Source organism: Alternaria hordeiaustralica (genome assembly GCF_023758085.1).
Source record: "Alternaria hordeiaustralica strain BMP 2776 chromosome Unknown scaffold_18, whole genome shotgun sequence".
Lineage (NCBI taxonomy): Eukaryota > Fungi > Ascomycota > Dothideomycetes > Pleosporales > Pleosporaceae > Alternaria > Alternaria hordeiaustralica.
This window is the reverse complement of record NW_026056790.1, coordinates 487,809-514,227: the sequence shown is the minus strand read 5'-3', so window position 1 is coordinate 514,227 and position 26,419 is coordinate 487,809. Positions and strand designations below refer to the sequence as shown.

Here is a 26,419-nt window from a genome sequence, read left to right as displayed (position 1 = left end):
CACCTCGTGCAGGCTGACAAACACAGAAGGGCAGTTCCCTGCTCGAGTACCCACCTGTCTTGGCTTATGTCAGGTGGTCCCTGCCATGACCAAAGGCGGCCGGGGCTTGCAACGTTGCGAGGCCAATGGCGCGATTTCTGATCATTCCCCTAACCGGCACCCTCCATGACGTTGGCTTGTCTATCCGCGGCCAGTCAACGGCTTTGGCGCGAAGGCGAGGCGACGAAACGGACAGGATGGCCTCGCTTTCAGCGCTCCGAGGTAGGGTCGGCTGGCTGCTGGCGGAGGAAGGATGGAGGATTAGGGTTCGTACTGCTGCACTCCACATTTGGGTGCCCGTATTTCCCCCCCTTCTATCTTACTGTACCCAGTGTAATCCTTCACTCCATCGCCGCTGTGTCTGTTATTGCTGTTGTTCTGGCCGTTGCGTTACTCTCGGTTGCGCGTCCCTCGTTTTGCATCTGCATCCGCATCGCCCGGTCGCTTCTGCAGTGACATCCATTCGCTCCACCTAGCTGATTGTCATTCCGGCTGTTTGTGCCACGCTCAAATCAGCGTCCTCCGCAGCCTACGCCTCCTCACCAGGGCCCTTGCCACCCGCTCACCCTCGAACGTGCATCCTGCGTACCGGCACATATAGTGTCCGGCTGTTAACCCGTCTCTCCCTCGTCGCTCGTCGAATAGAACCGGGTCAAGGGTGCCGACCTTGTTCCTGAACCGCGACGTCATTTTGACCATTTACCCGCTGGCTTCCTTCCACCTGACGAGACCCGAGGAACCCTTTGCGAACACGACTCGTTCACGTTTGACGGCCCTTTTTTTACCCCACGACGTGCACGCGACCACCTGGGCGCACGTGTTTGGTAGCGATAATAAGCAATGGAGCAAGTCCGACCACAACCCGCGACTAGGCCCGAGGGTCGCCGCATGTCGATATTCACGGAGGTGGGACTGGTGGATGAGAATAAGATGATGGAGGAGAGGAGCCCGGTGCCGACACATGGAGAGAGTTTGAGGAGGTTAAGACCCGCGAAGATGCTGAGGTTTAGGAGCCGGAACGATATCTTCAGCGCGGAGGGAGAGAGGCTGGCTGACGACGAAGACGATTGGGAGTCGGTTTGCGACGAGGACGAGGCGAACGAGAACGTGTCGCGCATGACCACCACATCGCAATCCTTCCTACCGACGAAGCTGTATCGATTCGGCCTTCTCAGTGTCCTACTGGCATTGATGCTACCGATCATCCAGCTCAATCCCCTCAAACACGTCGGCGTACGGGGTGGCGCGATCCCGGCGAACTTGATCCAGGCCAACGCCGAACGCTCGATGCTCGTCAGACGAGAAGACAGTCCCACCGATGCGTGTAGACGGTGGAGCGGACAGAGCGCCATCGTCAACGGAACACTGTACATGTACGGATTCCGCAGGACTACCGACGGCCAACAGAAAGAGGATACATGGAGTACGTTTCAAGAGGCAGCTCATTCCTGCGCATTCAATGCTAATACAATACAGACAACGACTTCCTCACCCTCGATCTCACCGAATCCTGGCAAGTCGCCTCACCCGCTCTGACCGGTCTCCCCAAGCCCACAGGCCCACCGGCCGTTTCGCTCGGTCAGCTCTGGGCATCGCACGATTCACTATGGCTCTACGGTGGCCAATTCTCCGACAGCCCACAGGCCGATCCCGCGAACAACTCCGTTTGGGAATACAATATCGGAGGCAAGCAGTGGATCGAACACGCCGACCCGAAGACCTCGGCTGGTGGAGAAGAGGCAGAGGACGCTGGTCAATCTGTACAACGTGTCGCTGAAGGTGCGGGTCTTACCGTTCCTACGCTCGGCAGGGGCTTTTACTTCGCTGGCCATTTGGACTTCCTCACGACGGAAGGCTGGAGCATTCAGACCCCGCGACTGTATCTGAAGAGCTTGCTGGAGTTTACGTTTCCGGGCCAGAGCAACAATGCTGTTGAGTCGCTGGGTGATGGCAAGACAGCTGGATCGGACGGTGTCTGGCGCAACATCACGTATGGCGGACTGCAGAACACTGCGTCGTTCCCTGAGCGCGCGGATAGTTCGCTTGTCTACGTCCCTGGATTTGGAAAAGAAGGGCTCTTGATTGGATTGACTGGTGGCGACAATGCTACTTTCGTGAGTTGGACTGCATACGGATGTTATGGTGGATGCTAACAGAACGCAGACGCAGATGAACACTATCGATGTTTACGACATTGAGACATCGACATGGTACAAGCAGAGTACTTCTGGCAAGACGCCGAAGTACCGAGTCAACCCATGTACAGTTGTAGGAGCTGCTGCAGAGTGAGTACACCCGACTTTCATTACCATTCGCAATTTTTACTAACAATGTACAGCGGCTCATCTTACAACATCTACATGTTCGCCGGTCAAGATCTCAATGAACCTGGCAAGCTTGACACCCAAACGCAGCGCGACGACATGTGGATCCTCTCCGTTCCCTCGTTCTCCTGGATCGAGGTCGAACAAGGCACCGACAAAGCCAGCATACCTCCCCCACGTGCCGGCCATCTATGCCAAGTCTGGGACCACCAGATGATCGTCCTAGGAGGCTACAACACCGACCTCGGCTGCGACGCGCCCGGCATCTACGTCTTCAACATGAGCAGCCTAGGCTGGAGCGACCAGTTCACCGCCGTAACAGGCAAAAACGCGCTCCAAGGCTACAACTCCAAAGACAAAGGCAGCACCGGCAACCCGCTCGCCCAACAAATCAACCAACGCGGTTTCGGCGTCGAAGCCGGCATCGAAGGCTCCTACGGCTACGCCGTCCCCGAAGCCGTCCAAAGCGTAATCGGCGGCGCAGCAACCGGTGGCGCCACCCTCACCGCCCCCGTCCAAACACCCACCCAAGGCCCTCTCGCAACCGGCAAACCCCAAACTTACACCATGACGGGCCCTGACGGCGCAACCATCACCAACGTCGTCAACGGAAACCCACAGGGTGCCTCATCCGGCGACAGCGGCCCCAACATCGCCGCCATCGTCGCCGGCGTAATCGCAGGCGTCTTCTTCATCATCGCCGCCTACTTCGCCTTCTGCGCCTGGATCTACCGCCGCCAAGTCCAGATCTGGAAGTCGCACGCTGCTGCCGTACAAACACGTGCGAATGCGGAGAAACAGGGTACTTTTACTAGTAGCTCTGGTAAGAACAGCAGTGAGCGGCCGCCGGGTACGCTGGGTGGTAGTAGCCATGGGGGTGTTGCGGCGGGCAGCTTTGATATTACGAGGAGGGGGAGCGATGCCGTGCCTATGCCTAGCACGGCGTATGGCGGGCCTGGAGAGGGGGATCGTTGGGGCAGGCGGAATAGTGAGGGGAGTGTTGTGGATGGGTTGTTGGATGGCCAAGAGCCGAGCTTTTGGGGGGCGAGGGGTGTGTTGCTGAATCCGAGGAGGAGTTTGAGGGTTATTAATAGGGATTGAGACTGCATCTCGGTCTCAGAGCACAGTGGTGGCATATGATCTTCTTTTTACGATTCCCCCGATTAAGTATATTCAGGCAAAGAATTTGGTTATATAATGATGGGATAGGGCAGAGATACATGGCTGATTGGGATAGTAATAATGACTACAACATAATGACCAACTTCTTCAATTGCGATCTTCCTGCTCTCTTCTTCTGCGTCATCTTTCACTACCAATATCTAAACCCGCACTAACACCCCCTACATTGCTAATAGTCGCACTGTGAAAACACCAGGCACCAGCTTCCCTCTCCCACTCCCCTTCCTCTCCCTACCATATAGACCCCTGCTCCCCTCTCTCTCACCCATTTCCTCCCCAGGCCCGTCACAACGCCTCAGTGACACCCACACATCCACACAACAAAAAATAAATGGGGTCTGCATGCAGACCAGTATACCTACCTGACAGACCTCGCCGGAGGTTTTCGACCCGACAAAACCCTCTATCCTGCGGCCATCGAATACATTAGCTAGAGACAGAATGCCATAGCTAACGGCGTAGATGGGGCTGTTGGTGGGCACCGAGGCTGATTCCGAGATTACCTTGATGGGGGTGGGGCTTCCTTGACGGGGGCGGTTGGGGGAGCGCGTGGGATCCTCGACGTGTGTGGGTGTGTGGGTTCTTTTTCGTTGGCTGGCTTTACTCTGGTTTTGCTAGAGAGAGGGCTGAAGAAGGGGAGGGAGGATGCTTGGGGTTGTTGGGTAGGCGATAAGTGGTGAAATAGATGTTGATGGCGTATTACTATCTGTTGTTAGCATACTATTGAAGGATTCGCGAAGGAAAATACGTGCATTGCATCGCTAATCATTTAGTATCGCTAAACGCTTCGTATAGTTGTAACGTTGCTCTTGATCTAGACATTGTCACTCCTCACTTCCCATCCCTCTACAGTTATTCTCATCAGCGTGGTTGAACAGACTCAATCTCAATTTCTATCGCAACACCATCTAATCCCTTCTTCAGCCCTCTCTCCAATCTAGAGTAAAGCAGCCAACGAAACGACGCACACGCCGAGGGTCCCACCACTCCCCGAACCGCCCCCGTTAAGAAGCCCCCCCTCGAAATCAGACTCCTACGCGCTCGTCAGACAGACGATCTGCATCACCGTTGGAAAGCTACGCCGGCCGGTCGTAAACTTTCCTGGTGACACGTGATAATCTGTTGGATCAAACGCGTATGAAGTTCCGTCTCGAGGGACTGGTCTGTTGCAGACGCCAGTTTGATGAGGGGAAGAGAAGGGGAGGGGTTGGTGGGAGGGGGGGAATATATAGAGGAGGGGAGGGGGCTGTTGCCTAGTGTGGTTACAGTGAAGGCGGTGGTGGGGAGGCGCTGATGCCTGGTGTACGTACAGTGAAGTTAGTGGGGTAAAGGTGCTGTGAAGTCGGATAGTGAAAGGTTGAAAGCAACTTTCGACCGGATTTATCTTACTTCCTGAGTGCATGCGCATATCAGCCTACGTGACGAGAATCCAGACCACATTGATGACACCATCTCTTCTTCAGCCCCCAGCCAAGCCGAGTCAAAGCCAACGAAAAGAAATACATACGTCGAGGGTCCCTCCGCTCCCCCAACCGCTCCCGTTAAGAAGCCCCAACCTAGAGAGGGGTCTCATTCCAGCCTTCTTGTCTTGACGCCTTTGACCACGCGGTGCAATGTGGTAGGGTATCTCAACAAGCGGGCTGAGACGAGACCCCTCTCGAGGTTACTGGTCTGATACAGACCCCTTCGACCTGGGCGCCCAGGTAAAAGAAATTCTCTCTTTGGAGAATTCGTCGCGAACTCCGCAATGCCGTTCTATGAGGGCTATCGCGTTCGGTGTGGTTCTTCTTTGAAGACCACTATGAGCTGCGGCGTTCCTCTCTGGGAAGCTTCGTGATGTTAGCAATTCATCGTATGTCTCGGGCGGAGAGAGGGCAAGGGAAAGGGAAGGAGAGAGAACATACCTCGCACTCATGTCGGCAGCCCCACCTCTCTACCAACCAGCCCGATCAAGAGCGTCCCTATAATATCTTTCCTACCGTATACACCCGTTTCAACTTCTTACGGGTTCGACACAACGCCGGCACACATCTCCATCTGTGTCTCTCTGGTCTCGTGCCGGAATCTCTTCTCTTCGACATCGGACCTCGTATGCAATGACCCCGCTTTTGGTAGTCAGTCCTCATACACCTGTGTCATGTCAGCTCTTCGTCTCAAATGTTTCGTAGAACAGGTGAAAAGGACAGGGAATCAAAGCCATACCTCACCCCCCAGTGTTGAACAGCCCCACCGCTCTGCCAACCGGCCCTTTCAAGAGCCTCCCGCTACAGGCCCTTCCTACCGTGTAAACCCTTTGGGCGACCCACGGTCCAGGTTGTAGCGCTGGTGTGATGCACACCCCAGAGATGTGTGTTGATGATGGTAGTTGATGTGGATGGAAGAGAATTGCAAGTGAGGTAGTATGTTATATATAGATCAGAGGGGTTTGCTAGGAAGAAACAACTTGTGCGCTTGACTGTCGGGCGGGTGATGAAGATTGTGTTTGTTGGCTGTTTTCTCTCGCGCTTTGATGTCAGGCGCGAATGTGATGGATGAACCGACTAGACATGTTGGGAGAAGATTGGAAAGTAAAAGTTTGGTATAGCGAGGATTGGAATTACGCGTAGATATCTCCAAGTCTGACGAGAACAGCAGAATACGTGACAGACAATGCCAGCATCGCGAGTTCACCGGCTGCCATAGTGTGTGTCTCGCGCCGGTCGACCGGAGGATCAAGCTTTCTGTATGTGAAGCCACATCACTCCTTCCACGATTATAAGACTCCATCCATTCGCTTCCTTCTCTTTGGCGAACCAAACACCATCTGCTTGATGAACTTGGCACTTAACACCCCTCACATGACGTTCTTCAGTCAATGGTTTTCACACGAGGTGCGCGGTTGTTCGGCGCCGATCAGCCTCGGCATATGGACAGCCGAACGCTGGACCGACGTAGGCCCAGCACCAGCTCTCCGGAGCACTGGAGCTTGCACATGCGAAACCCAAATCCGCTTTCGCCCACATCAGCCACGCATTTTCGCTCTTCATCGCATTGTGGGAGCAGTCGCGTAGGTATCTTCTTGCTCTAGACGGCTTCTTTGGTCCTCGTATCTGCTTCTGCTGCCTCTATCCGAAATCTACGCGCGCCTGTCCATCCCACGCGACCCCACTACAGCTCCCACCATGTCAAACACGGCGGATTCGGTCATTGAGAAGCTGCCCAACACGGCTGAGCTAAAAGAAGATGTCAAGGCAGCCTCCAAGTCTTCGCTGCAGTCGCTGCGGGCGCTGTTAGCGGGAGGTGTGGGTGGAGTGTTTGCTGTCGTGGTCGGCCATCCCTTTGATCTGGTCAAGGTGCGCATGCAGACGGCAGAGAAGGGCGTCTACAGCGGGGCTATGGACGTCGTGCGGAAAACCATCGCAAAGGAAGGACTAGCTAGGGGGCTGTATGCAGGTGTTTCTGCGCCGCTTGTTGGTGTAACGCCCATGTGTGAGTACAGGACGACCAGTATATGAATAACCAAGGCTGACAATTGACAGTCGCGGTGTCCTTCTGGGGTTACGATCTCGGCAAGCAACTCGTATCCAGCGTATCCAAGGTCGAGAACAACCAGTTCAGCGTCGCACAAGTCTCCGCCGCCGGTTTCTTCAGCGCCATCCCCATGACCATCATCACCGCACCCTTTGAGCGCGTGAAGGTGCTCCTACAGATTCAGGGACAAAAGAACCTGGCGCCTGGGGAGAAGCCAAAATACTCTGGTGGCATGGATGTGGTGAAGCAGCTATACAAAGAGGGCGGCATCAAGTCAGTATACCGCGGCTCTGCCATGACACTGGCGCGTGACGGCCCTGGGTCAGCCCTCTACTTTGCGACATACGAGACCGTCAAGCGCAATCTCACGCCAAAGGACCCGATCACCGGTCAGCCGGGGTCGCTGAGTATGGGCGCCGTCATGGTTGCTGGTGGTGCTGCCGGTATCGCCATGTGGATACCCGTCTTCCCAGTCGACACCATCAAGTCGCGGTTGCAAAGTGCCGAAGGCCGACCAACAATCAGCGGAACCATCAAGGGCATCCACGCGAGCGGTGGTCTCAAGGCTTTCTTCCCTGGTATTGGCCCAGCCATGGCACGAGCAGTGCCTGCCAACGCAGCCACCTTTGCCGGTGTAGAGCTTGCGCAAAAGGCAATGACGAAGATGTTCGACCGCGACGGCGAGTAAGGGACTCGCCACAGTCCTCCTACAATTTTCGGATTCGCTTTTCTTTCATACTCCATGTCCATCTCATGTTGATCACGAACGATTTGGTGGCATTGCATATGGCGTTGTTAGTTTTCGCCTCCGCGCTTAGATATAGAGCAAGGGGCTTTCTGGGCGAAATCCACCCTTCGTCCCACTCGCCAATAGATACTGTTCTCACATACTCATCTTTCCTACGTCCAAAGTACCGGTTTTGGGCGGCCATGAGGTCTGTGCAAGCCAGGGCCCATCGGAATGCGGTTGCATCCGCAGTCCACTCTTCCCGCCCAACCAAAAGCCGGCCAAGATGACAAAAGCCTTGCGATCGCTACCGCTGTCATGGACCTGGTAAAGCGCCGGATGTAGACATGCAGTACCAGGTGCATACCGCCTTTGTTTGCTACAATCCTCCGCTAGTCGCCACCACCCCCCGCGCCAATATGCCTTGCTTCGCCTTTGTCCTCGTCTATATCTCCCGTATTCGTACTGTATGTGTTTCAGGGATTATCGTGTCGATACTATTAAGAGGTGGACGGGATGTCCTGATGACGTGCGGAGATTAGCGAACCTCGGTGATGAATCGAGGTGTTGAGAGATATGACAATGGAGACTGCGCGAACCCGGACACCATCGATCTCGAGATCTGTTGCGCCAAAGTTCTCGCCTCTTAACCAGCACCCCGTGTCTTCTACCGCTGAATCAGACAAGGCTCATCCCATCTTCCTCGAGCACCCCTTCGAAAGACTGTCTCCTACCTTGGCAGCATATCCACGCGTTGTCGAAGCTTTACAAAAGAGACGAATATCAGTCTATCCTGACGTCAGCGAAACGATGCAGAAAGCGCTAGGTCATCGTGCCGACTTCTTCGACGATTTCTCTTCGGAATCAGAATGGGAGGACAGGATGAGCAAAACGATACAGAGTCCGATTACAAGCGAAGGGCCGGGTCTGAGAGACATCCCGTACGACATCCACGCCGACGGTGAGAATGCGCAGCGCGGAAGGAACAGGCAACGCAGCACCATTACCTCGCTTCCTCGGCTCGCAGATCTTGCAGATGTTTCTGGCTCTGGGACTGATGACAGTGGAACCGGCGATGAGCGAGCTTCTGGTCGAGGAACCAATCACGCACGAAAGATGTCTCTAACGCGTCTGAACAAGGATAATGTGCGCCTGGTGGACAATAGATCCATCAGGTCAAGTATCGACTCGCCGAGACACTCGTTACGCAGCAACTTGTCCTTGCCTAACTCTCCGCTCATGGCATCGGTCAATTCAGCACCGTTCTCTACATCAGGACCTCTAGAGGATACACTCACCGCTCTACCGCAAAGCCCGACATTTCGCAGAGAGCACAGAAGGACCGCGTCATCAAACAGCACCTCCGACAGTGTCCTCGCAGACTCCATCATCAACGCGCACGTCATGACCATGCGCGCTCTCGAAGCCTTGAGTTCAGAACCACGGAGTATAGACCCTCGAGTCAGTAGCGACATGGCAAACGCAGCAGGCCGCACATACCTGCACTCCGCGTCCTCAACCTCCTGGCCCAAATCCACCTCTTTCTCCGCTAACCGACACGTCACCCTATCCCCCTTATCAACCGGCGATGAAAACCAAGACGACAGAGCCAGCCGCCACCGCACCGCACAAATCTACTCCCCAGCGGCTATCAAATCACCCAACCCCTTCTCCGTCCCCAATACCGCAACTACCAACACAGGTCATGACCTCCTCATCCCGAAGCCTAGCTACATCCCGCAAAAACATGCTAGTACTATACTAGACTCCCATCTCTCGGCCCTCAACTTCTCGCTCTCGAACCGCACGACGGAGGATTACACGCGGTTGAATTCGTGCTGTACGAGTGCGTTTCCGTTTGCAGATGAGCCGAAGAGTCCGTATGATGATCGGAAGGGGAAGGAGGTTCTGGGGCTTATGACGGGGAATGCAAATGGGGAGGAATGTGATATGAGGAGTCGGAGGGAGAGGAATGAGAGTGCGCAGGGGGTTGTGAGGGGGAGTGCTGAGGAGAGGGGACGGGGAGGTGGGGGCGAGAGGGGAGGGGTGAGTGTGGAGGAGGGTGGTGTTGTTGTTTTGGTTGGGTTGAGGAGGTGGACGTGGGGTATGGGGAGGGGGAGATGTGCGTGTGCGTGTGGTAACGTGGATGAAGAGCAGGCTGGGCTGTCATTGCCAGGAAGAGAAGAGAAGTTTGCCAGAATCGTCATTCCAACGTACGCCTCCTCGTCTTGGACTCCGAAACACAGCTATACAAAGAGCAGTATGAGTAACTGCAACAGCGAAAATAGAATGGATCACAGCGGTAAAATGATGAAGAAAGAGCGCTCCGCCGACTTCGACGACGAAGCTTTCGCCGTTGCGCTGAGGGCTGCGAATCGCGAGTTGGCGGGCAATTGGTTCCGGAGGACGTTTAGCGCGAGGACGCTGAGTGGAATACATGTTGAGAGAAGAAGTACTTGGGATCACGGCAATGGCGACGGCAACAACAAGGACGACCGCGATATTCATCCTGCGCTTCGCTCTCCCCAGAACAGCCAACCCACAACTCCCTCCTCAGACGACTTACTGGCTTTATACAAAAACCCCCAAATCGGACGAAAGAACTACACTTGGATATCCTGGGCCCGACGCAATACCTCTTCCCCTTCACCCTCTCCACCAACGCTCCACCTCACATACACCCTCTCCCGCCCGCGAATCCTCCTCGTCATGGGCATCCTCCTGCTCATCAGTCTTCTCGCCGCCGCAGCATGGATTCTAGTTGGTGCCGGCGAGGGGAAATTGACACGGAAGGAGTTTAGCCAAAGAGTGGGGAGTGGGATGGCGATTGCGGGGTTTGTGCTTGCGGTTGAGGCGTGGGTGTGCGGGGCGTGGGTTGCTTTTTCTTGAGGGGGAAGAGGGGGGATGGGATGGGATGGGGAAATGAGATGGGATGGGATGGGAGGAAGAGAGGAGAGTGTGTAGGAATTCGAAGCTGAGTTTAAAATTGGGGATGAAAGAGTCTGTTGTGAGAGAATATAGAAGTTGATCGCTATGAGAATACTGGGCTATTATGTATCGATGATATGCCTTTAGGTATCCTTGGGTTCCCTATGCTTCTTCCCCTGCGTCCACTTCGCGATACTGACAGACTTGTCACTACCATCCTTCTTCTCCTCATTCCTCTTGACCGGCTGCGCAGCACAACTATGCGCACAGATCCTGATAAAAGTAGTCGCAGAATCCGAGATGAATCCATTGATTGTGTTATACAGAATGCAGCTTGAAGACTTGAACGCGAACGCCGAGCAGTTGTTTAACTCATCACACCGTTGACGGCAGACGTCTGCGTTCGGGATACCGCCAAGGGCTAGGATGACTTGAGAACCGGCGGCGGGGATGTTCCCGCAGCGGACAAAGTAGTTGTCTTTGCATTGGGAGTTGTTGGCGGCGCAGGCGTTGGAGAGTGGGGTGGTGAATTGGGGGCAGTTGGGGTATTTGACGCAGGATACTGTTGGTGCGGCGGGGACGCAGACTGAGGGAGTCGGAGTTGGGGTCGTGGTGGATGTAGATGTTGCTAGTGTTGTAGGCGGCATCGTGGCTGCTGGGGCGCTAGTACCACAATCGCGGTTGTAGTATGTGAGACCAGATCCTGGTCTAGGGTCGACATTCGTAGCGGTGATAGGTATCCGGGCTAGATAGCATGTGTTATTATAAATGATGAAGCTACGGCATTCACTCTCTGCGCGACAGTTTGCTAGACAGTCCTCGTTGGTTGTGAATGGCGAGGCTTTTATGACCTGGAGGTTGATGTTGTCGATTCCTTCCACGCCACAGAGCTCAGTAGCAGTCGGAGAAACAGAGGTTGTTGATGACGAGGTCGTAGATGTTGCCGGTGTTACAGGCAGCGTGGTTGTTACCGGGGCGCTGATCCCGCACTCGCGGTTGTAGAATGTCAGAGGGGATCCTGGCCCAAGGTCGATGTTTGTACTGGTGATGGGCGACTCGTTTAGATAGCACCCGCTCAGGGAGATAATTACACTGCCGCATCTACTCTCAGCCCGGCAGTTGGCTAGGCAATCCTCGATAGTTGTGAAAGGGCTGCTTGTGAAGGTGGAAGGTTGTTCTTTGATGTAACCTTTTGTGCCGCAGAACTCCGCAGTAGACGGAGAGGGAGAGGGTGTTGATGAAGAGGTCGTGGAGGTTGCTGTCTCAGGAGTTACGGAGATATCAGATGACGAGCTGGAGTAAGGTAATGTTGAGGATTCGTCGGTTGATGATGAGCTTGAGGCGGTGCTAATGGTCGTTTCGCTGGTAGATGTAGACAGTTCAGCTGGACTAGAAGAAGAAGCGCTGATAGAGCTGGAAGTCGACGAGCTCGAGGCTGTACTTGTGGTAGTTTCGCTGGTCGATGTGGAAAGTAGAGTCGACCTAGAGGACGAAGCGCTGCTGGAGCTGGAGGAGCTGGAATTCGAAGGGCTGGAAGACGAAGAAGTAGAAGTCGAAGACCGAGCGGAAGACACAACAGTATCGCACTTTCCGAATCCAGCCTGACAACCAGTTCCACAGTATGCGCTTCCGCTACCACAGTACGAGTACTGCGAGCAACAATCGCCATACTTCCCACCTGAGCAGGTCATTCCCGCGGGCGAGGCTCCATACAGGTCGCCACAGCGAGCGTTGGTGGTGACCTTAACTTTTGCAGGGGTAGATGACGGTGCTACCGACGAAGCTGTTCGGGTCGAGGTCGAGGTACTACTGCGGCTAGATGTTGTCAAAGTACGCGCTGGTGCGACTGCGTTATTGCAAGTACCAAACGACGACTGGCATCCAGTTCCGCAGTAGTCTTTCGTTTTTCCACTGCACGAAACATTAGTTGATGATTTGCAAAACGGAAAGTAGATGGCATACCAATAGCCGTATTGCGAGCAACAATCACCCCACTTTGAGCCTTTGCAGGTCATGCCTCGTGGCAAGGCATTGTACGCGTTTCCGCAGCGAGCGTTCGTTGATACTTTGCCAGCTGCGAGCGTTACCGCTGCTGAAAGGGAGAGGAGGAATGTCCAGCGCATGGTGGATGATATTAGGAATTAAGGGTTATACTGAAGTGGAAGGAGTGACAGATTGACGACGAGCGAGGGAATGACTGTTGGTGAGGTGCCCGTAGAGAGTGAGACGAGTGTCCTAACAAGAGTTGGGAGCCGCATAGGTATATATCTATCCTTTTAGCTAACGAGCATGTGCACACAAGATGGCAGTAAAGTTCTAAAAGCTCGAAGCCGAAGTGGCTTGCCCGCGTACCTGCATTTCACGATAGCCTCACGCAAGCGTTCCCGAAAAGCCACAAGCGCACTCATCGAGCTCCCTTCTCAAAAGCATATTGACTAGGCAGTCGCGAACATCAGCCCATAAACAGGACCTAAAAGCCATCGTGGAGAAAAAGACATTGCGCAGGATGAAGTTGATGAGGGCGAGCGAGTAGCGCAGCGGGTGATTGGCGCGACCCCTGGAAAGCACGTGCGGACGCGTTCTGGACGCAAGCCACACAAGAGCGAGGCTACTCTTCGCGATCGGCCGCCCCGGGTGCGGAGGCGTTCCGGGGACTAAAGTAAAGAACTCAAAGGCTTGATATCCTGCAAGGCCAGCGCTATCATCTCCTGAAGACAATCTTGTATTGTTTAATCTCTGCTACACTCTCAAAGCCGTCCCAGCCCTCCACAATGTCCAGAGATCACGAATACGTTGCCGTGTTGATGGACTACTCATGGAAATGTCACAGAAGAGTCTTCAAAGTGGTGATGCAAAAATTGAAGAAATCAAATTTCTGCATCACCACTTAGAAGACTCAGCCTTCCAAATCCCCACTCCTTCCCCCGCAGTCCAACACCCAACACGCCAGGCAGACAGGCAAGCAATCATCATCACCTTCCCATCCTCTTCCTCTTGAACGCTCCCCATTATGCTATAACAGACGATCGTCCAAGAGGAAGAGGATGACACGGCGCTGATGACTACCTGAGTGCCAATGAAGTCTCTGCTTGTTCCTCATTCTTCTCTCAATTGGCGATGTAAGCGTGCATTGCGCGTATCCAACAGGATAAATCCTACAATGGGGGTTTACATCGCCAATTGCGGGAAGAATGTTCTTGCTAGTTAGGTATCCATGCGAGATATTGCGCTGTGCTCTTCTCTCAATTGGCGATTAAGGACTTGCATTTCCATATTCAACAGGAATATGGAGATGAAAGTCCTTAATCGCCAATTACGAGAAGGATGATGTTACTGGTCAGGGATCTACGGAGATATTGCGCTGTACTCTTCTCTCAATTAGCGATGCAAATGTAGCATTTCCTTACTCCTGTTGAATAAGGAGATGCTACATTTGCATCGCTAATTACGAGAAGGATGTTCGTGCTGCTTGCGTATCCCTAAGGGATGTTGCGGTATGCCAGGAGGGGTGTGAGGAAGACTGCGCGGTGACCATAACCCGTTTTCTCTCCCATATTCATTCCACAGCGCCTTTCATAGAGCCGATGACAGATCCAACTCATCCACTTCCACGCTTTCCCAGCTTCGCCCAGGGATCCTCAACAAAGCTCGGTAGAAAGTATGCCGTATCCCCATTCTCCATTCTCACGCCGTGACGCAACGCATTCAGCTCAGCCTTGGAGATTGGTGGACCGCCGAATGATACCATCTCTGCCGCGGGCGGGTCGCCAGACATCGCAAGGTTTGGAGTGCTGCTCTCGGTGGCAGCCGGTTTCTCGGGTAGGTTCTGGCCGCGAGCTAGAAAAGCAGCCAGGCCGGAGTCGGCAGTTTGGTTTTTCTTTGCTTTACCCGGCACGTTGTTGTGGGGTTGCGGCGTGGGGTTTGTGAAGTCAGACACAGCGTCGGATGCAGCGTCGTCGAGGTTGATCTCGTCTTCGTTGGCAACTTTCTTCGATCTGACACCCAGTTTGGTGGAGTTGGCGCCGCTCGCATCAGGTCCAGCTTTGGGCGAGGCGTTGTGGTCGAATTTGCGTTTCTTTGTTCCGCCGAAGGAGGCGAAGCCCATGGCCGCTGCGATCTCGTCGTTTTCGTCGTCGTCCATGGCGAAGGACTGGTCGTGGGAGTTGAAGAGTTGGTCGTGACAGTCGAGTGGAATTACACGTAGGACCACGGCGCCAGCGCCAAAGGTATCGAGGTCATCAGCTTGCGCACGGATTTTTAACAGACGTCGGCACCTCGGGGCTTGGCAACTGTCTCCAACGCCAGCGACCCACTTCCTGAGCACACTACTCCAACGCTACAACGGAGATCCACACTCCGAGCCATTTCGTCACGACCATTCTATACGCGTGTGTATCGATAATCGTGCAATGGCTTCCGGAAGAACTACCACACCTCGCTCAATCGCACAGCGACGATCTCCACTCCGATGGAGAAGGTAGCATCGTCGGGGTGTTCTTGCTCCGCATATGATGTCAACCGGCACTTGAGGACGTAGTATGCATAGTCGGACCGCGGCTTCGGGATAGGCGGATGGATATATAAGCTTTGATGTGAGCCTGCGGTAATGGCTTGTTCAGGCCATATTATTATCCTTGGATTGTCGAGATGAAAGTCGCGACTCAGGTGTTGTTCGCCTCGTTGGCTGCGGGCTCTGTGCTTCCGAGAGGGGGTGAGGCTCATAACGGGAGTGCGATTCCCGACGACGACTTTGTATATGTGGATGGATTGAGGCTGTATAATGAAGATGGATTGTACTATCTTACTGGTAAGGATGTCCTTCTCTCCCATAGAAGTTGTGGGCTGACATATTCAAGGCATCAACTACTGGGCTTGCATGAATCTTGCGGCAGGCCCAGAGGCCGGAGGCAACTACTCGCGCCTAGTTACAGAGCTCGATCAGATGGCTGCAAAAGGCATAAACCACCTCCGCATCATGGCTGCCTCTGAGGGCGCTCCAACACCGCAGCCCTTCAGGATGAACCCAGCACTCATGGAGTCACCTGGCCAGTACAACGAGGACGTCTTCGAAGGACTTGATATCTGTCTTGCTGAGATGTCGAAACGCGGCATGCGCGCCACCATGACGCTCAACAACGAGTGGCAGTGGAGCGGTGGCTTCGCCCAGTACGTGTCATGGGCAAACAACAACACCGCGATCCCATATCCATCAAGCTGGAACCAGACTGCACCACCCCAGCGCGAAACATCTGGCACCGGATGGGGAAACTACACTGTCGAAGGCGTCAACGCAGCTCCATACGACGAGTTCACTTCGTTCGCCAACCTCATCTACAACAACACGCAAGCCGAGCAATGGTACAAAGACCATATCAAGACCGTCATGAGCCGACGCAACACAGTTACCGGACGCCTCTACACCGAAGACCCAACAATCATGACCTGGCAACTCGCCAACGAGCCCCAACCCTCCGACCAACTCGGCTACACAGGCCCCTACAACATCTTCCTCGAGCCAAACCCCAACGACTTGCTCTTCCCCTGGGTCGACCGCATCTCCGCCTACATCCGGTCCCTCGCCCCCAAGCAGCTCATCAGCGTCGGTCTGGAAAGCAAGCAAGGCGAATACTACTTCAAGCGCGTGCACAACTTCTCCACCGTCGACTACGCGACAACCCACTGCTGGGTCCAGAACTGGGGCGTATATGACATGTACAACGCCAGCGACGCGAATCTAGTCGCGGCCCAGGACTTTGCGCGTGACTTTATGAAGAACAGCAGTCAATGGGCTATCGACATTGGCAAACCAGTTTTCCTGGAGGAATTCGGCATGGCGCGCGATAACTGGGTGAATGAAGATAAGGAATACCCTTATCTGAGTGACGCGAGTACCACGCACAAGGATGCTTATTTCACAACGATTATCGGAGCGGTTATGGATGAGTTTAGGAATGGGGGTGCGTATATTGGGACGAGTCCGTGGGCGTATGGCGGGATTTGGAGGCCGGAAACGCAGAGGGCGAATGAATTTGGGATGGTTTGGGCGGGGGATCCGCCGCATGAGAGTCCGGGGTGGTATGATCTTTATGATGAGGATTATGCGATGGAAATTGTGCATGCGCAGCAGAAGATGATAAGCTTGTGGATTGAGAGGCAGGGGAAGAATGAGACGGGGTATTAGTTGGGGTGGGGAGAGACTTGCTCTTCGCGCTGGCCGTTTCGCAGATTATGGTTTTGTATAGCTGCTCAAACTTTTCCACTGTGGATTGAGACAAGCGCATTGAATACCACATTCCTATCATTAATCTTGAGATCTCAAATATACTCTTCAGATTGCCCTATCATACAACCCCCTGTCCCTCCTACAAAAACCTCGACGGACTACTCTTCTTCAACACCAACGGGTGCCGATGCACACTCGGCATCAACCCCAACCCAATCGCCCTCCGAATCGCCTTGGCAACCTTCCTCTGATTCTTCGGCCTAAGCCCCGTATCCTTGCTATGCTTAACCCTCCCCATCTCCGTCATATACTCAGACATCATCGTGAAGTTCTTATACTCCAGAATCGGATTTATGCCCAGCACATCAAAGGCGTCTTGCTGCGGCTTCTTGCGCCCGTACTTCCACTTCTTTTGCTCGGTGCCGGAGAGGTCGTGGGGCGCGTAGACGTCGCCGGGTTGCCATTTTCGGTAGATTTGCCGTTGGTATTGGGCTGCGCGGTCGGATTCGAGGACTTCGCGTGGCATGTTGGCGGAGAGGCCCATGGTTGAGGCCATGCCTGTGAGGGAGGGGCCGGTGCGCGGGCGCGCGGTGTTTGTGTTTGGGGGTGGGCGGGCGGCGCCGGTGCTGCTGGCGAGGATGTCGAGGATGCCGTCTTGGGGGCCTGCGCGTGGTTAGAGGTTGTTGGAGATGGGGTATATGTGGTAAATGTCGGGGAATTGGGCGCACCTTGCTTATGGGACCCGGTAGAGAAGTAGCGCATGCATGTCGTGCTTATGGACGGCAGCGGCCGCAGTGGTAACCGTGTTATTGACATCTCGGCGGCTGTGGTGGTGTTGGCGTCGTCGTCGCTGCCGTCGTGACTTTTCGAGATGCGGCCTCGGCGGTCGGAGGTTGACTTTCTTAGCGCAATTGGATTTCACAGCAGGCAAGAGCTCCCGCAATTGCTCCCCTCACTCCCCGTCGCCGCCACTGGATCCCGCTTCCATCCCGTCTTCTTCGTGTATATACCGTTTGTGCGCCTTCCTCTCCCATATGGACGCCTTCTTCGCCTAGATACCCTTCCCACTGTGCGCCAATTGCACGCCCAACCTACGTCACCACACTTTTGTCCTGCGCTTAGCGAACGTCGCCGCCGCCATGCCCTCGCACTTGACCCGCCTCGTCTTCCGCAACATCATCGCCAACGAGCCTCTGCTATACCGAGGATGCCGCTACCGAGCCGTCCGACCCCGCGTCATCACCCAGCATGGCGCCCGATTACTGCCCCAGACGCAACGGCGGACTTTCTTTGGGGAGCTGTTCAAGCAAAAGCGGAAGCTCAAGCCTGCAGAGGCGCCACCGGGTCTGAATACAATGGCTGAGGTGTCATATAAGCGGGCGAATGACCTCAGGCCGCCGGCACCGAAGGATGTTGCGGATGCGATCAAGGAATTCTTTGCGCAGAGAAAAGGGACGTTTGAGGATTGGCATGTGGGGACCGCAATTGAAGCACTGAAATATCTGCTGGAGACCTCAAGAGAAGACGGGAAGCCATGGTTATATCGGCAAGACCTTGATAATATCCTGGAGAAACTACTGGACACGTCGAAGCGGCCAGAGATCCTAGGGAAAGCGCACATGGTCTTTGGGCGGCTCGTGGTTGACGAGTTGGCAAAATCTGAGGAACAAGAGGCCGAGAAAGCTGGGGAGAAGAAGACCAAGGAATTGAAGGTCCCCTCTAAGATGCACATCAACTCGAGGCATATCCAGGTTCTATCCGCGTTCGGTGCGGCTACTGAAGCAAGAGATATCGCGATTAGTGCGTTCAAATACGACAAGACAGCGAATGCCTTGATACGTGGCGCCGTAGTCTCTAGCTGGAACACAGTGCTTGGAGGGATCATCCGGGAAAACAGTCTGGCCGAGGTCTCGAAAACGGTGGATGCTTTCACAGAAGCCTCGGTTCCATTGACCAGGCCTGCGCAAAATAAACTAGTAGCATTCTACGCTGAGCGTGGAGACCTGGAAAAGGCCAAATCCTGGTACTCGCAACCCGTTCACACCAAAGTTGGCCACCAGGTTACGCAGCCGTCGGGCGGCACCAGCTCTGCTCTGTTGAAAGCCTGCGCCGCAGCAGGCGATCTTACCTATGGTCAACAGGTGGTAGCGAACATGCTCAAGGTTGAAATGCCCTCAAAACCTGAGTGGGATGCAATCTTTCTCTGGTCTGCCGCTATCGGCAAGGGCCCTGATGAGATCGCTCGGATGATCAACGTGCTGATTCGCAGAAATGACGAGGCACGCCAGAAAGATCCTAAAATGCCTGTAATCCGTCCAGACACCGAGACCATCAATGCGTTGGTAGAGCATTGCATGTCGAAGCAGGACCCCTACCTGGCGGAGCGCTATATTGTACTGGGAGAGAAGTTTGGCATTCATCCCGACGAGACGACCTATACGATGCAGATGCAATACCGCATCTCTGTCGGCGACCTCGATGGAGCCAGATCTGCGTACTTCAACCTGCAGGGTAGCTTTTCTGGGGACGAGCGCAGTGTCGCAGTCGTAAACGAATTGATTCAAGCACTCTGCGCGTCCAAGCAGCATCATTTCGATGAGTTGATGGCCATGGTAGACGACCTGCACGAGCGCAAGGCCAGTTTTGCTCCAGAAACTGTCGCAGCGCTGACGCTGTTGCATCTTCGGAGAGGCGAGATCCACGACGCAATGGACCTTCTTCAGGTACACGCACATCAATACTCACCAGAACAGCGGACGATCATCCAGAAGGCGCTTTCCATGTTCATACTGGATGGTGAGACTAGCACCGCAGACGCCTGGGATGGCTACCAAATCTTGCGCAATGTGTTTGTCGAGACGCCCAGAGAGGACCGGATACCAGTCATGAACGGCTTCTTCGCCAGAAACCGTTCCGACATGGCCTGCCACGTCTTCTTCCACATGCGCAACCACGTCAGCCCGACCCACACAGCAACAAGAGACGTCTACGTCGCAGCCTTCACTGGCTTCGCTCGCTGCCAAGATGCCGAGTCCCTCGAACTAGCGCACAACCAACTCAAACTAGACCTAAACGTAGAGATGGACACCAAACTCCGCAACTCACTCATGCTCGCATACGCCGCCACCGGAGAGAACCGCAAAGCCCTTTCCTTCTGGCGCGAGATCTGCGATTCAAAAGAAGGTCCCACATATAACAGTCTCGCCATCGCCTTCCGATCAAGCGAAGGGATGCACTTTGGCTCCGAACACGCAAAGTCTATCTGGAAGCGCTTGAAAGACCAGGATGTCGAGATTGACAAGAATATCTGGACTGCTTATATGTGTGCTGTTGCGCGAAATCATAATCACGATGAGGCGTTGGCGTTGGTAGAATCTGTGGAGGAGGAGTTTGGGTTTACTCCTGATTTACAGATGTACGTTTGACTTCTCTCATGCATGGTACTCGTCGATTTTACTGACGATGGATTAGTCTAGGTAGCTGGTTCAACTGCACGGCTAATATTGAGAGGCAAACTCGTGTCGAGGCTTGGATCAAACAGCATTATCCCAAGGTTTGGGCTGAGATGGAGGCTCTGGGTCATTGGGTCACGATGGATGGGTTTGGGTATCGCCAGTATAATATTAATCGCGATCTTGATCCGTAGAGCGGTGGGGAATGGAGGAGTAAGGTAAGTACGCCAGCACTCGTGCACATCTAGACATGCGCAGCGAGGACAGCAAACTGTCCCAATGGCTTCAGGTCCAAAAATGGACAGTACTTGTGCCAATTGCGGGCTACTGGAGAAGATGGTAAGATCTATCGAAAAGCTTTGGAATCCGATGGAATCGTACAGGGAATCTAATACAGGCTTGGGAAGACTATCAGAGTATTGCGGGTAGTATGAGATTACGGTCGACCGCCGCATTTCGATTGCAAAGGTCTTGGGCCATGTGCTTTGCGCCTTGATCAAAATATTCACATTCGGCCAAGCATATCTTGTTTTCCTCTTCGTTCGTCAGGGTCTCGCTTCTCTCACTTTTTACTCGCTGGCGCTCTGTTTGTCCAGACGCCGACCAGGCCTCGGCGTAGAACGAGCGCTTTTCCACCGCTTCTCCTACTATAGACAAAACCGCCTAACCGTCACCTCCTGCTGTCTCACTCCCACCCACACCTCACTAGCTGGGTATCCGTTTGTCGCCCGCCTGGCCTTCGCGCGCCTCCCCACCGCTCTCTTACTAGAGACAAAATCCCCCCACCCGCCACCTCCTGTCTTCTCTCTTCCATCCACCTACCTGCCCTATCAATCCAACCCTCTCTCTCTTTCTGGCTGCGAAAGCCGCCCCATCATCCGCGCGGAAGCTTCACACTCGCTACTCCATCTATCCACTTCGCTAGCGACCGCGTCGGTCTCTCAAGAGCGATTGGCTGGACGACGGTGAGTAACCTCATGATTTGCGGAGAAAATTGAGATTTCTGACATTGAACGTCGCAGTCATCATGCGCGCTCACTATCTCGTCGCTGGCTTGATCGGCCTCGCTGGTCTTGCCTTCGCCGCTCCTACTCCCGAGTCTACCGCTGTCTCCCTCATCGCGACCTCCCAACCCGCCGACGTCACCGACCTCGAGTATGTTGCCACCGAATGTAACATGGGACAACAGCCAGACATGTGGCTCGCGGCCATCTGCGGTAACCACACTAACACGAGCACCATGCCCAAGACCTGGCTCGGCGTCTGCGCACTACTTACCGCCGGCGTCGCGCATGAAGTCACAACCACGGTCCAAGACCCTGGTCTCATGTGCAGGTTCTACGACGACAGCGACTACTGCAACAGCGACTACGTCGTCGCTACCCTTACCCATCATTTCCGGATTCCGTCGGCGATTGGCAAGCAGATCAAGTATGTCAGGTGTGATAAGGCGCCGCCGCGTGGGGATTCTGATGAGCTCGAGGCTAGAGCTGATGATGCTCTTCTTGACGATGCTCCTCTTGTTCTGGGAGCGGAAGACATCAAGCACGCCGAAGAGAAAGACGCTCTCCCCATCCACGACGCCGACCCCATCCAAGTCCAAGACACGTCATCTTCCTCCGCCTGTATGAACCCCGATGCGAGCCACTACTTCCTATCCATCTGCGGCGGTGGCAGCGCCAACAACATCCCCAATAACTGGATGAACGCGTGTGTGTCGCTGACCAGTACCGTTGGGTACCACGTCGAAACTTTTACTCAGAATGCGCGCATTATGTGCAAGTTTTACGACGACAGCAACGAGTGCAATGGCAACCTCGAAGAGGTCTCCATTATTACAGAGAAAGAAGAGAGCTTTAGGATTGACCCCGAGGTTGGAAAGCGGATCAAGTATGTCAAGTGCAAGATTGGTCGGTGGCGCAGGGACGTTGGTGAGATCGAGGGTAGATCTGATGGTTCTCCTCTCGGGTCACCGACAACAATTGTTGACGCCGACGTCGCAAAGAAACCCTGGGTCTGCCAGTACCCTCACTTCGCCTCAGCCTACCGGTACTTAGTAGTCTGCTCCCAGGCCCACGCCCAACAGCTGCCGGACATTCATCGGGGAGACTGTATGAGGCTGTCAGATCCAGTTGCGCTTCACGTCGACAGTTTCCTCCAAGACGAAAACACGGTCTGCGATTTCTACGACAGCAGTAACGGATGTCTCGGCAAACAAATCTTTCACTCGATGACACGGGAACATCAATATCGATTCGACATTGATTCGAAGTGGGGAACTTGGATTAAGCATGTGAGGTGTCGGTATGACGATACGTGGTACCAGGCTGGTGAAATTGAAGCTCGAGAGGTCGATGTCCCATCCTCATCGGAGATCTTGGTCGCTCCGGAAATCGTAGTCGCTCCAGACACCGATGTCTCGCCAGGCACCGATGTCTCACCAGACTGGGCCTGCATGAACCCGTCCCCGGATAACCAATACTTGGTCGTCTGCAGCCATGGCGTAGGCCAGCTCATGACCAACAAGCTCTTGGGTAACTGTCTGAAGCTAAACAGCGATATCGCGTATAATGTCGATTCTTTCATTCAAGATCCAGGTCTGAGGTGTAGGTTCTATAACGACCGCCACTCAGACTGCAAAGGCGAGCCCATTTACACCGCTCAAACTCTGGATAAGCAACACCTCTTCAAGATCGATGCGAAGTACGGGACTAGGTTCAAGTATGTTTGGTGTTACAAGGGCGACCACCAGCTGAGCGATGTTCCTGCGCTCGAAGCTCGAGAGGCGGATACAGCTCTCGAGGCGCCATCTTTCGCGGTCGAGGAACCGTCCGGGCTCATCGCGCGACTCATCAGCGATACCGGCTACGCCTTCGAGTATCAAGAGAACTTCGCTGGGCTCTGCATCAAACTCCCAGACACGGTATCTCGTCATTTGACGCACGCAGCCTTGGTCGATCATACCCTCTGCAGGTTCTACGAGAGCGGCTGCTTTACTATTATTAAGCCTCTCTTCACTGCAAAGAGCGAGGCCCCCTATACCAAAGTTCCTGTGCCATCGGATGTCAGCAAAAAAATCACCCACGCTGTCTGCGGGCCTTCGACTGCCCCACACAATGAGATCGATGCGCGAGCGGATCCTGTATCTCTCGAAGCTAGCCCGACAGCCACTTCTGCAACAACGATGGCCAAGGAGTTCTTAGCGAGGATCTACAGCAGCACAAGCAACATGGCTGTTCTCAGCGACAAGAATAGAGCCTGCGTTCGGTTCAACGACGATATGTCCCACGATGTTACCAAGGTAGAAATGGGAGCCAACACTCTCTGCGTGTTCTACGACAACGCTTGCAGTCGAGCTGGATACCCTGTCTTCACCTTTTCGACCACGGAGGGGTACTTCAGTCGAAACGTGCCAGCAGATGCTTCCAAGCAGATTACCCACGTCATTTGCGGGAAGAAAGACACTCATGCTGCGATCGAGACACGAGCGGATGCTACAACGGCATATTCGGGAACCCTTGCGAGAATCTTCAGCAGCACGAGTCGTCATGCTATCCTCAGGGAAAACAGCCGAGCCTGCGTTATGTTAAGAGATCGTGTTGCCAACAGTGTTACCAGTGTAACTGTTGCAGCTCACACTCTCTGCGTGTTCTACGACAATGATTGCACCCTAGCTGTAGACCCCGTCTTCAGCGTTTCGACCGATAAGGAGCAATTCACCACTCGAGACGTGCCAGGGGATGTTGGCAAGAAGATCACCCACGTCCTTTGCGGAAAGAAAGATGGTTATGCCGACGTCAATGCGCGAGCGGATGATTCATCTCTCGAACCAGCAGCCCAGAAGACGAAGATGGCCCGAGTCCTCAGCGATACAGCCGACTTGTACATCTACGACGACAACGATGCGGATTGCGTTGCGCTCAGCAAGCATGTGGCTAATGACGTTGTCGGAGTACAGCTGGAACCCAACATTCTCTGCGTGTTCTACACCAATGCCTGCAATATCGCCAAGTTCCCGATTTTCCGCGCTTCGAATCCTTGGAGCAATGTCGTGAGTGTGGATATCCCGGGTTATACTGGCCGCGACATCACACACGTCGCTTGCGGGAAGAAGCATACTCTTGATGCTGAAATCGATGCTTGGGCGGCTACTACACCGGTTGTCGATGCCCGAGCGGAAACTACACCTACTGTTGATGCGCAGGCGGTTACTACACCCATTGTCGACAGCACAGTACTGACGACTTTACACTTGGAGGGTCCAGAAATCGCCAGGGTATTCAGCAAGACTGCCATGTTTGGTATTAAAGATGAAGACGCCAATACCTGCATCCTACTTGGCGACTCCATTGCGAATGATCTTTTTGCCGTGGCCGTACACGAGAACGTCCTCTGCAGGTTCTGGGAGAACAGCTGCGACGTAGCCAAGGGTCCTCTGTACCAGCTCCACTCGAACAAGGGGGATGCTGCCTCTAAAGTGCCTTCAGACATTGGCAAGCAGCTTACTCATTTCATGTGCATGCGTACTGAGCCTGAAGCTGCTATCATTACGCGAGAAGCACGAGACACATCGATGGCCGACCCTGGAGCCATGGCCTTCCTATTCGGCAGCACTTCCCAGCTTGGTATCTACGATGAAGACACCAAGAAGTGCATCCCGCTTGGCGACTCTATTGCGCATGATCTCATCGCTGTGGCTGTACCCCGAAATGTTTCCTGCTCGTTCTACAAGGACGGCTGCGATGTATCTAAGGGTCCTACCTTCCTTGTTGCGTCGGGCCAAGGGCGTGGGGATGTTCATTACGTGCCCTCGGAGATTAGCAAGAGGCTTACTCATGTCACCTGTGTGCGTACTCAGCCTCCCGCTGAGATCATTGCGCGAGAGGAAGGTTCTCGGTCCAATGTAGCTCTCATCACTTCCGCGGCCTCAACAGGCAGCACACCGGATCCAGCTACCGACATGACCATTGCCGAGAGTCAATACCCCCGAGACGGATATAGCCCCGTGGACCTCCCAGTCGGCGATCTATTCACCTGCTCTTATGAGCAAACCGATAGCTGCTGGATCATGGATGCACTCAACGATTGTTTAGAATTCCCTACGAACACCGCCCACAACGTCATGATCCTCGAGCAGGCTAAGGGGACGTATTGTTGGTACTACAACAAGCCTGGGTGCAAGGATAGTGATGAGGTTTTCCATCACACATCGGCGCCAGGAAATCCGACTGCATTTATTGGGACCTTCTTCAAGGATCTCGCGAGTGTAGTGTGCGGAGGTCCCGGTGTGACATCTGAGCTGGAAGTCATTCCCCACGACCATGCTATCGAAAAGGTCACCGCCGTGGACAGGCCCATCTACGCCGACGATATCACCAAGCGCGATTCTCTCCCCACGGACTCGGCACCTTCATGGACACTTCCTAGAGTCATCCGAGTGGGCGAAGTATTCGCCTGCTCCGAAGACTTTGCCTCCGGCTGCTGGTACATCAACGCCCAAAATAAATGCACGGATTTTCCGGCCCAGGTCGCCCACAAGTCCCAATTCATCATGCAGGCCAAGGGTACATGGTGCAAGTATTACCTCGAAGCCGGCTGCTCGCACGAAGCGTGGCAGTACGTATCTTCTCCCACGGATCACACTACGTTTGGGGTCAAGACCAACCTGGTCGCGAGCGTGGAGTGTCAAGCTTCTAAGGCGACTGCGAACGAGGTCACCAAGCGCGACTGGCCCCCAGGCTCAACAACAGTCTGCCACCAAGCGCACTACCAGTTCTGCACCGACAACGCCATCAACGCTATTCAGCAATGCGCCAACTTTGCTCCTGCGGATCAGGGCCCGATCTCGATCATCCAGTATGGTGGCGCATACTGCAAGTGGTACCGCGACTTTGGCTGTGGAGGTGGAGAGGACAAGTCGCCCATGAGCATTGATTCTAGGGGTGGAGAGCAGTGGGTTGATGACTTGAGCGTGGAGAACAGGTTCAAGAGTGTCAAGTGTGAGACGTATCAGTGGTAGGCCTTAGCTGACTGC

General features: G+C 54.3%; 8 protein-coding genes across 8 annotated transcripts; 6 read left to right on the top strand and 2 right to left on the bottom strand.

Moving 5' to 3' along the window:
• Window positions 1–879: 879 nt before the first annotated feature.
• Window positions 880–3,464, top strand: J4E84_007898 (uncharacterized protein; the record flags this gene model as incomplete). The annotated part of the gene is made up of 4 exons (XM_049390476.1): window positions 880–1,462; window positions 1,516–2,153; window positions 2,203–2,324; window positions 2,378–3,464. 4 exons carry the CDS (start codon window positions 880–882, stop codon window positions 3,462–3,464), a joined length of 2,430 nt encoding a protein of 809 aa, XP_049241936.1.
• Window positions 3,465–6,706: 3,242 nt separating this feature from the next.
• J4E84_007897 (uncharacterized protein) lies at window positions 6,707–7,743 on the top strand (the record flags this gene model as incomplete). Its single annotated transcript, XM_049390475.1, has 2 exons — window positions 6,707–7,013; window positions 7,064–7,743. 2 exons carry the CDS (start codon window positions 6,707–6,709, stop codon window positions 7,741–7,743), a joined length of 987 nt encoding a protein of 328 aa, XP_049241935.1.
• A 621-nt stretch (window positions 7,744–8,364) lies between these two features.
• J4E84_007896 (uncharacterized protein) lies at window positions 8,365–10,671 on the top strand (the record flags this gene model as incomplete). The annotated part of the gene is made up of 1 exon (XM_049390474.1): window positions 8,365–10,671. The coding sequence occupies one exon, from the start codon at window positions 8,365–8,367 to the stop codon at window positions 10,669–10,671; it is 2,307 nt and encodes a 768-aa protein (XP_049241934.1).
• A 3,637-nt stretch (window positions 10,672–14,308) lies between these two features.
• J4E84_007895 (uncharacterized protein) lies at window positions 14,309–14,851 on the bottom strand (the record flags this gene model as incomplete). Its single annotated transcript, XM_049390473.1, has 1 exon — window positions 14,309–14,851. One exon carries the CDS (start codon window positions 14,849–14,851, stop codon window positions 14,309–14,311), a length of 543 nt encoding a protein of 180 aa, XP_049241933.1.
• Window positions 14,852–15,357: 506 nt separating this feature from the next.
• J4E84_007894 (uncharacterized protein) lies at window positions 15,358–16,891 on the top strand (the record flags this gene model as incomplete). The annotated part of the gene is made up of 2 exons (XM_049390472.1): window positions 15,358–15,517; window positions 15,567–16,891. The coding sequence occupies 2 exons, from the start codon at window positions 15,358–15,360 to the stop codon at window positions 16,889–16,891; spliced, it is 1,485 nt and encodes a 494-aa protein (XP_049241932.1).
• Window positions 16,892–17,072: 181 nt separating this feature from the next.
• On the bottom strand, window positions 17,073–17,695 carry J4E84_007893 (uncharacterized protein; the record flags this gene model as incomplete). The annotated part of the gene is made up of 2 exons (XM_049390471.1): window positions 17,073–17,596; window positions 17,662–17,695. The coding sequence occupies 2 exons, from the start codon at window positions 17,693–17,695 to the stop codon at window positions 17,073–17,075; spliced, it is 558 nt and encodes a 185-aa protein (XP_049241931.1).
• A 377-nt stretch (window positions 17,696–18,072) lies between these two features.
• Window positions 18,073–20,579, top strand: J4E84_007892 (uncharacterized protein; the record flags this gene model as incomplete). The annotated part of the gene is made up of 2 exons (XM_049390470.1): window positions 18,073–20,348; window positions 20,405–20,579. The coding sequence occupies 2 exons, from the start codon at window positions 18,073–18,075 to the stop codon at window positions 20,577–20,579; spliced, it is 2,451 nt and encodes an 816-aa protein (XP_049241930.1).
• Window positions 20,580–21,412: 833 nt separating this feature from the next.
• J4E84_007891 (uncharacterized protein) lies at window positions 21,413–26,404 on the top strand (the record flags this gene model as incomplete). The annotated part of the gene is made up of 1 exon (XM_049390469.1): window positions 21,413–26,404. The coding sequence occupies one exon, from the start codon at window positions 21,413–21,415 to the stop codon at window positions 26,402–26,404; it is 4,992 nt and encodes a 1,663-aa protein (XP_049241929.1).
• Between the last annotated feature and the right edge of the window lie 15 nt (window positions 26,405–26,419).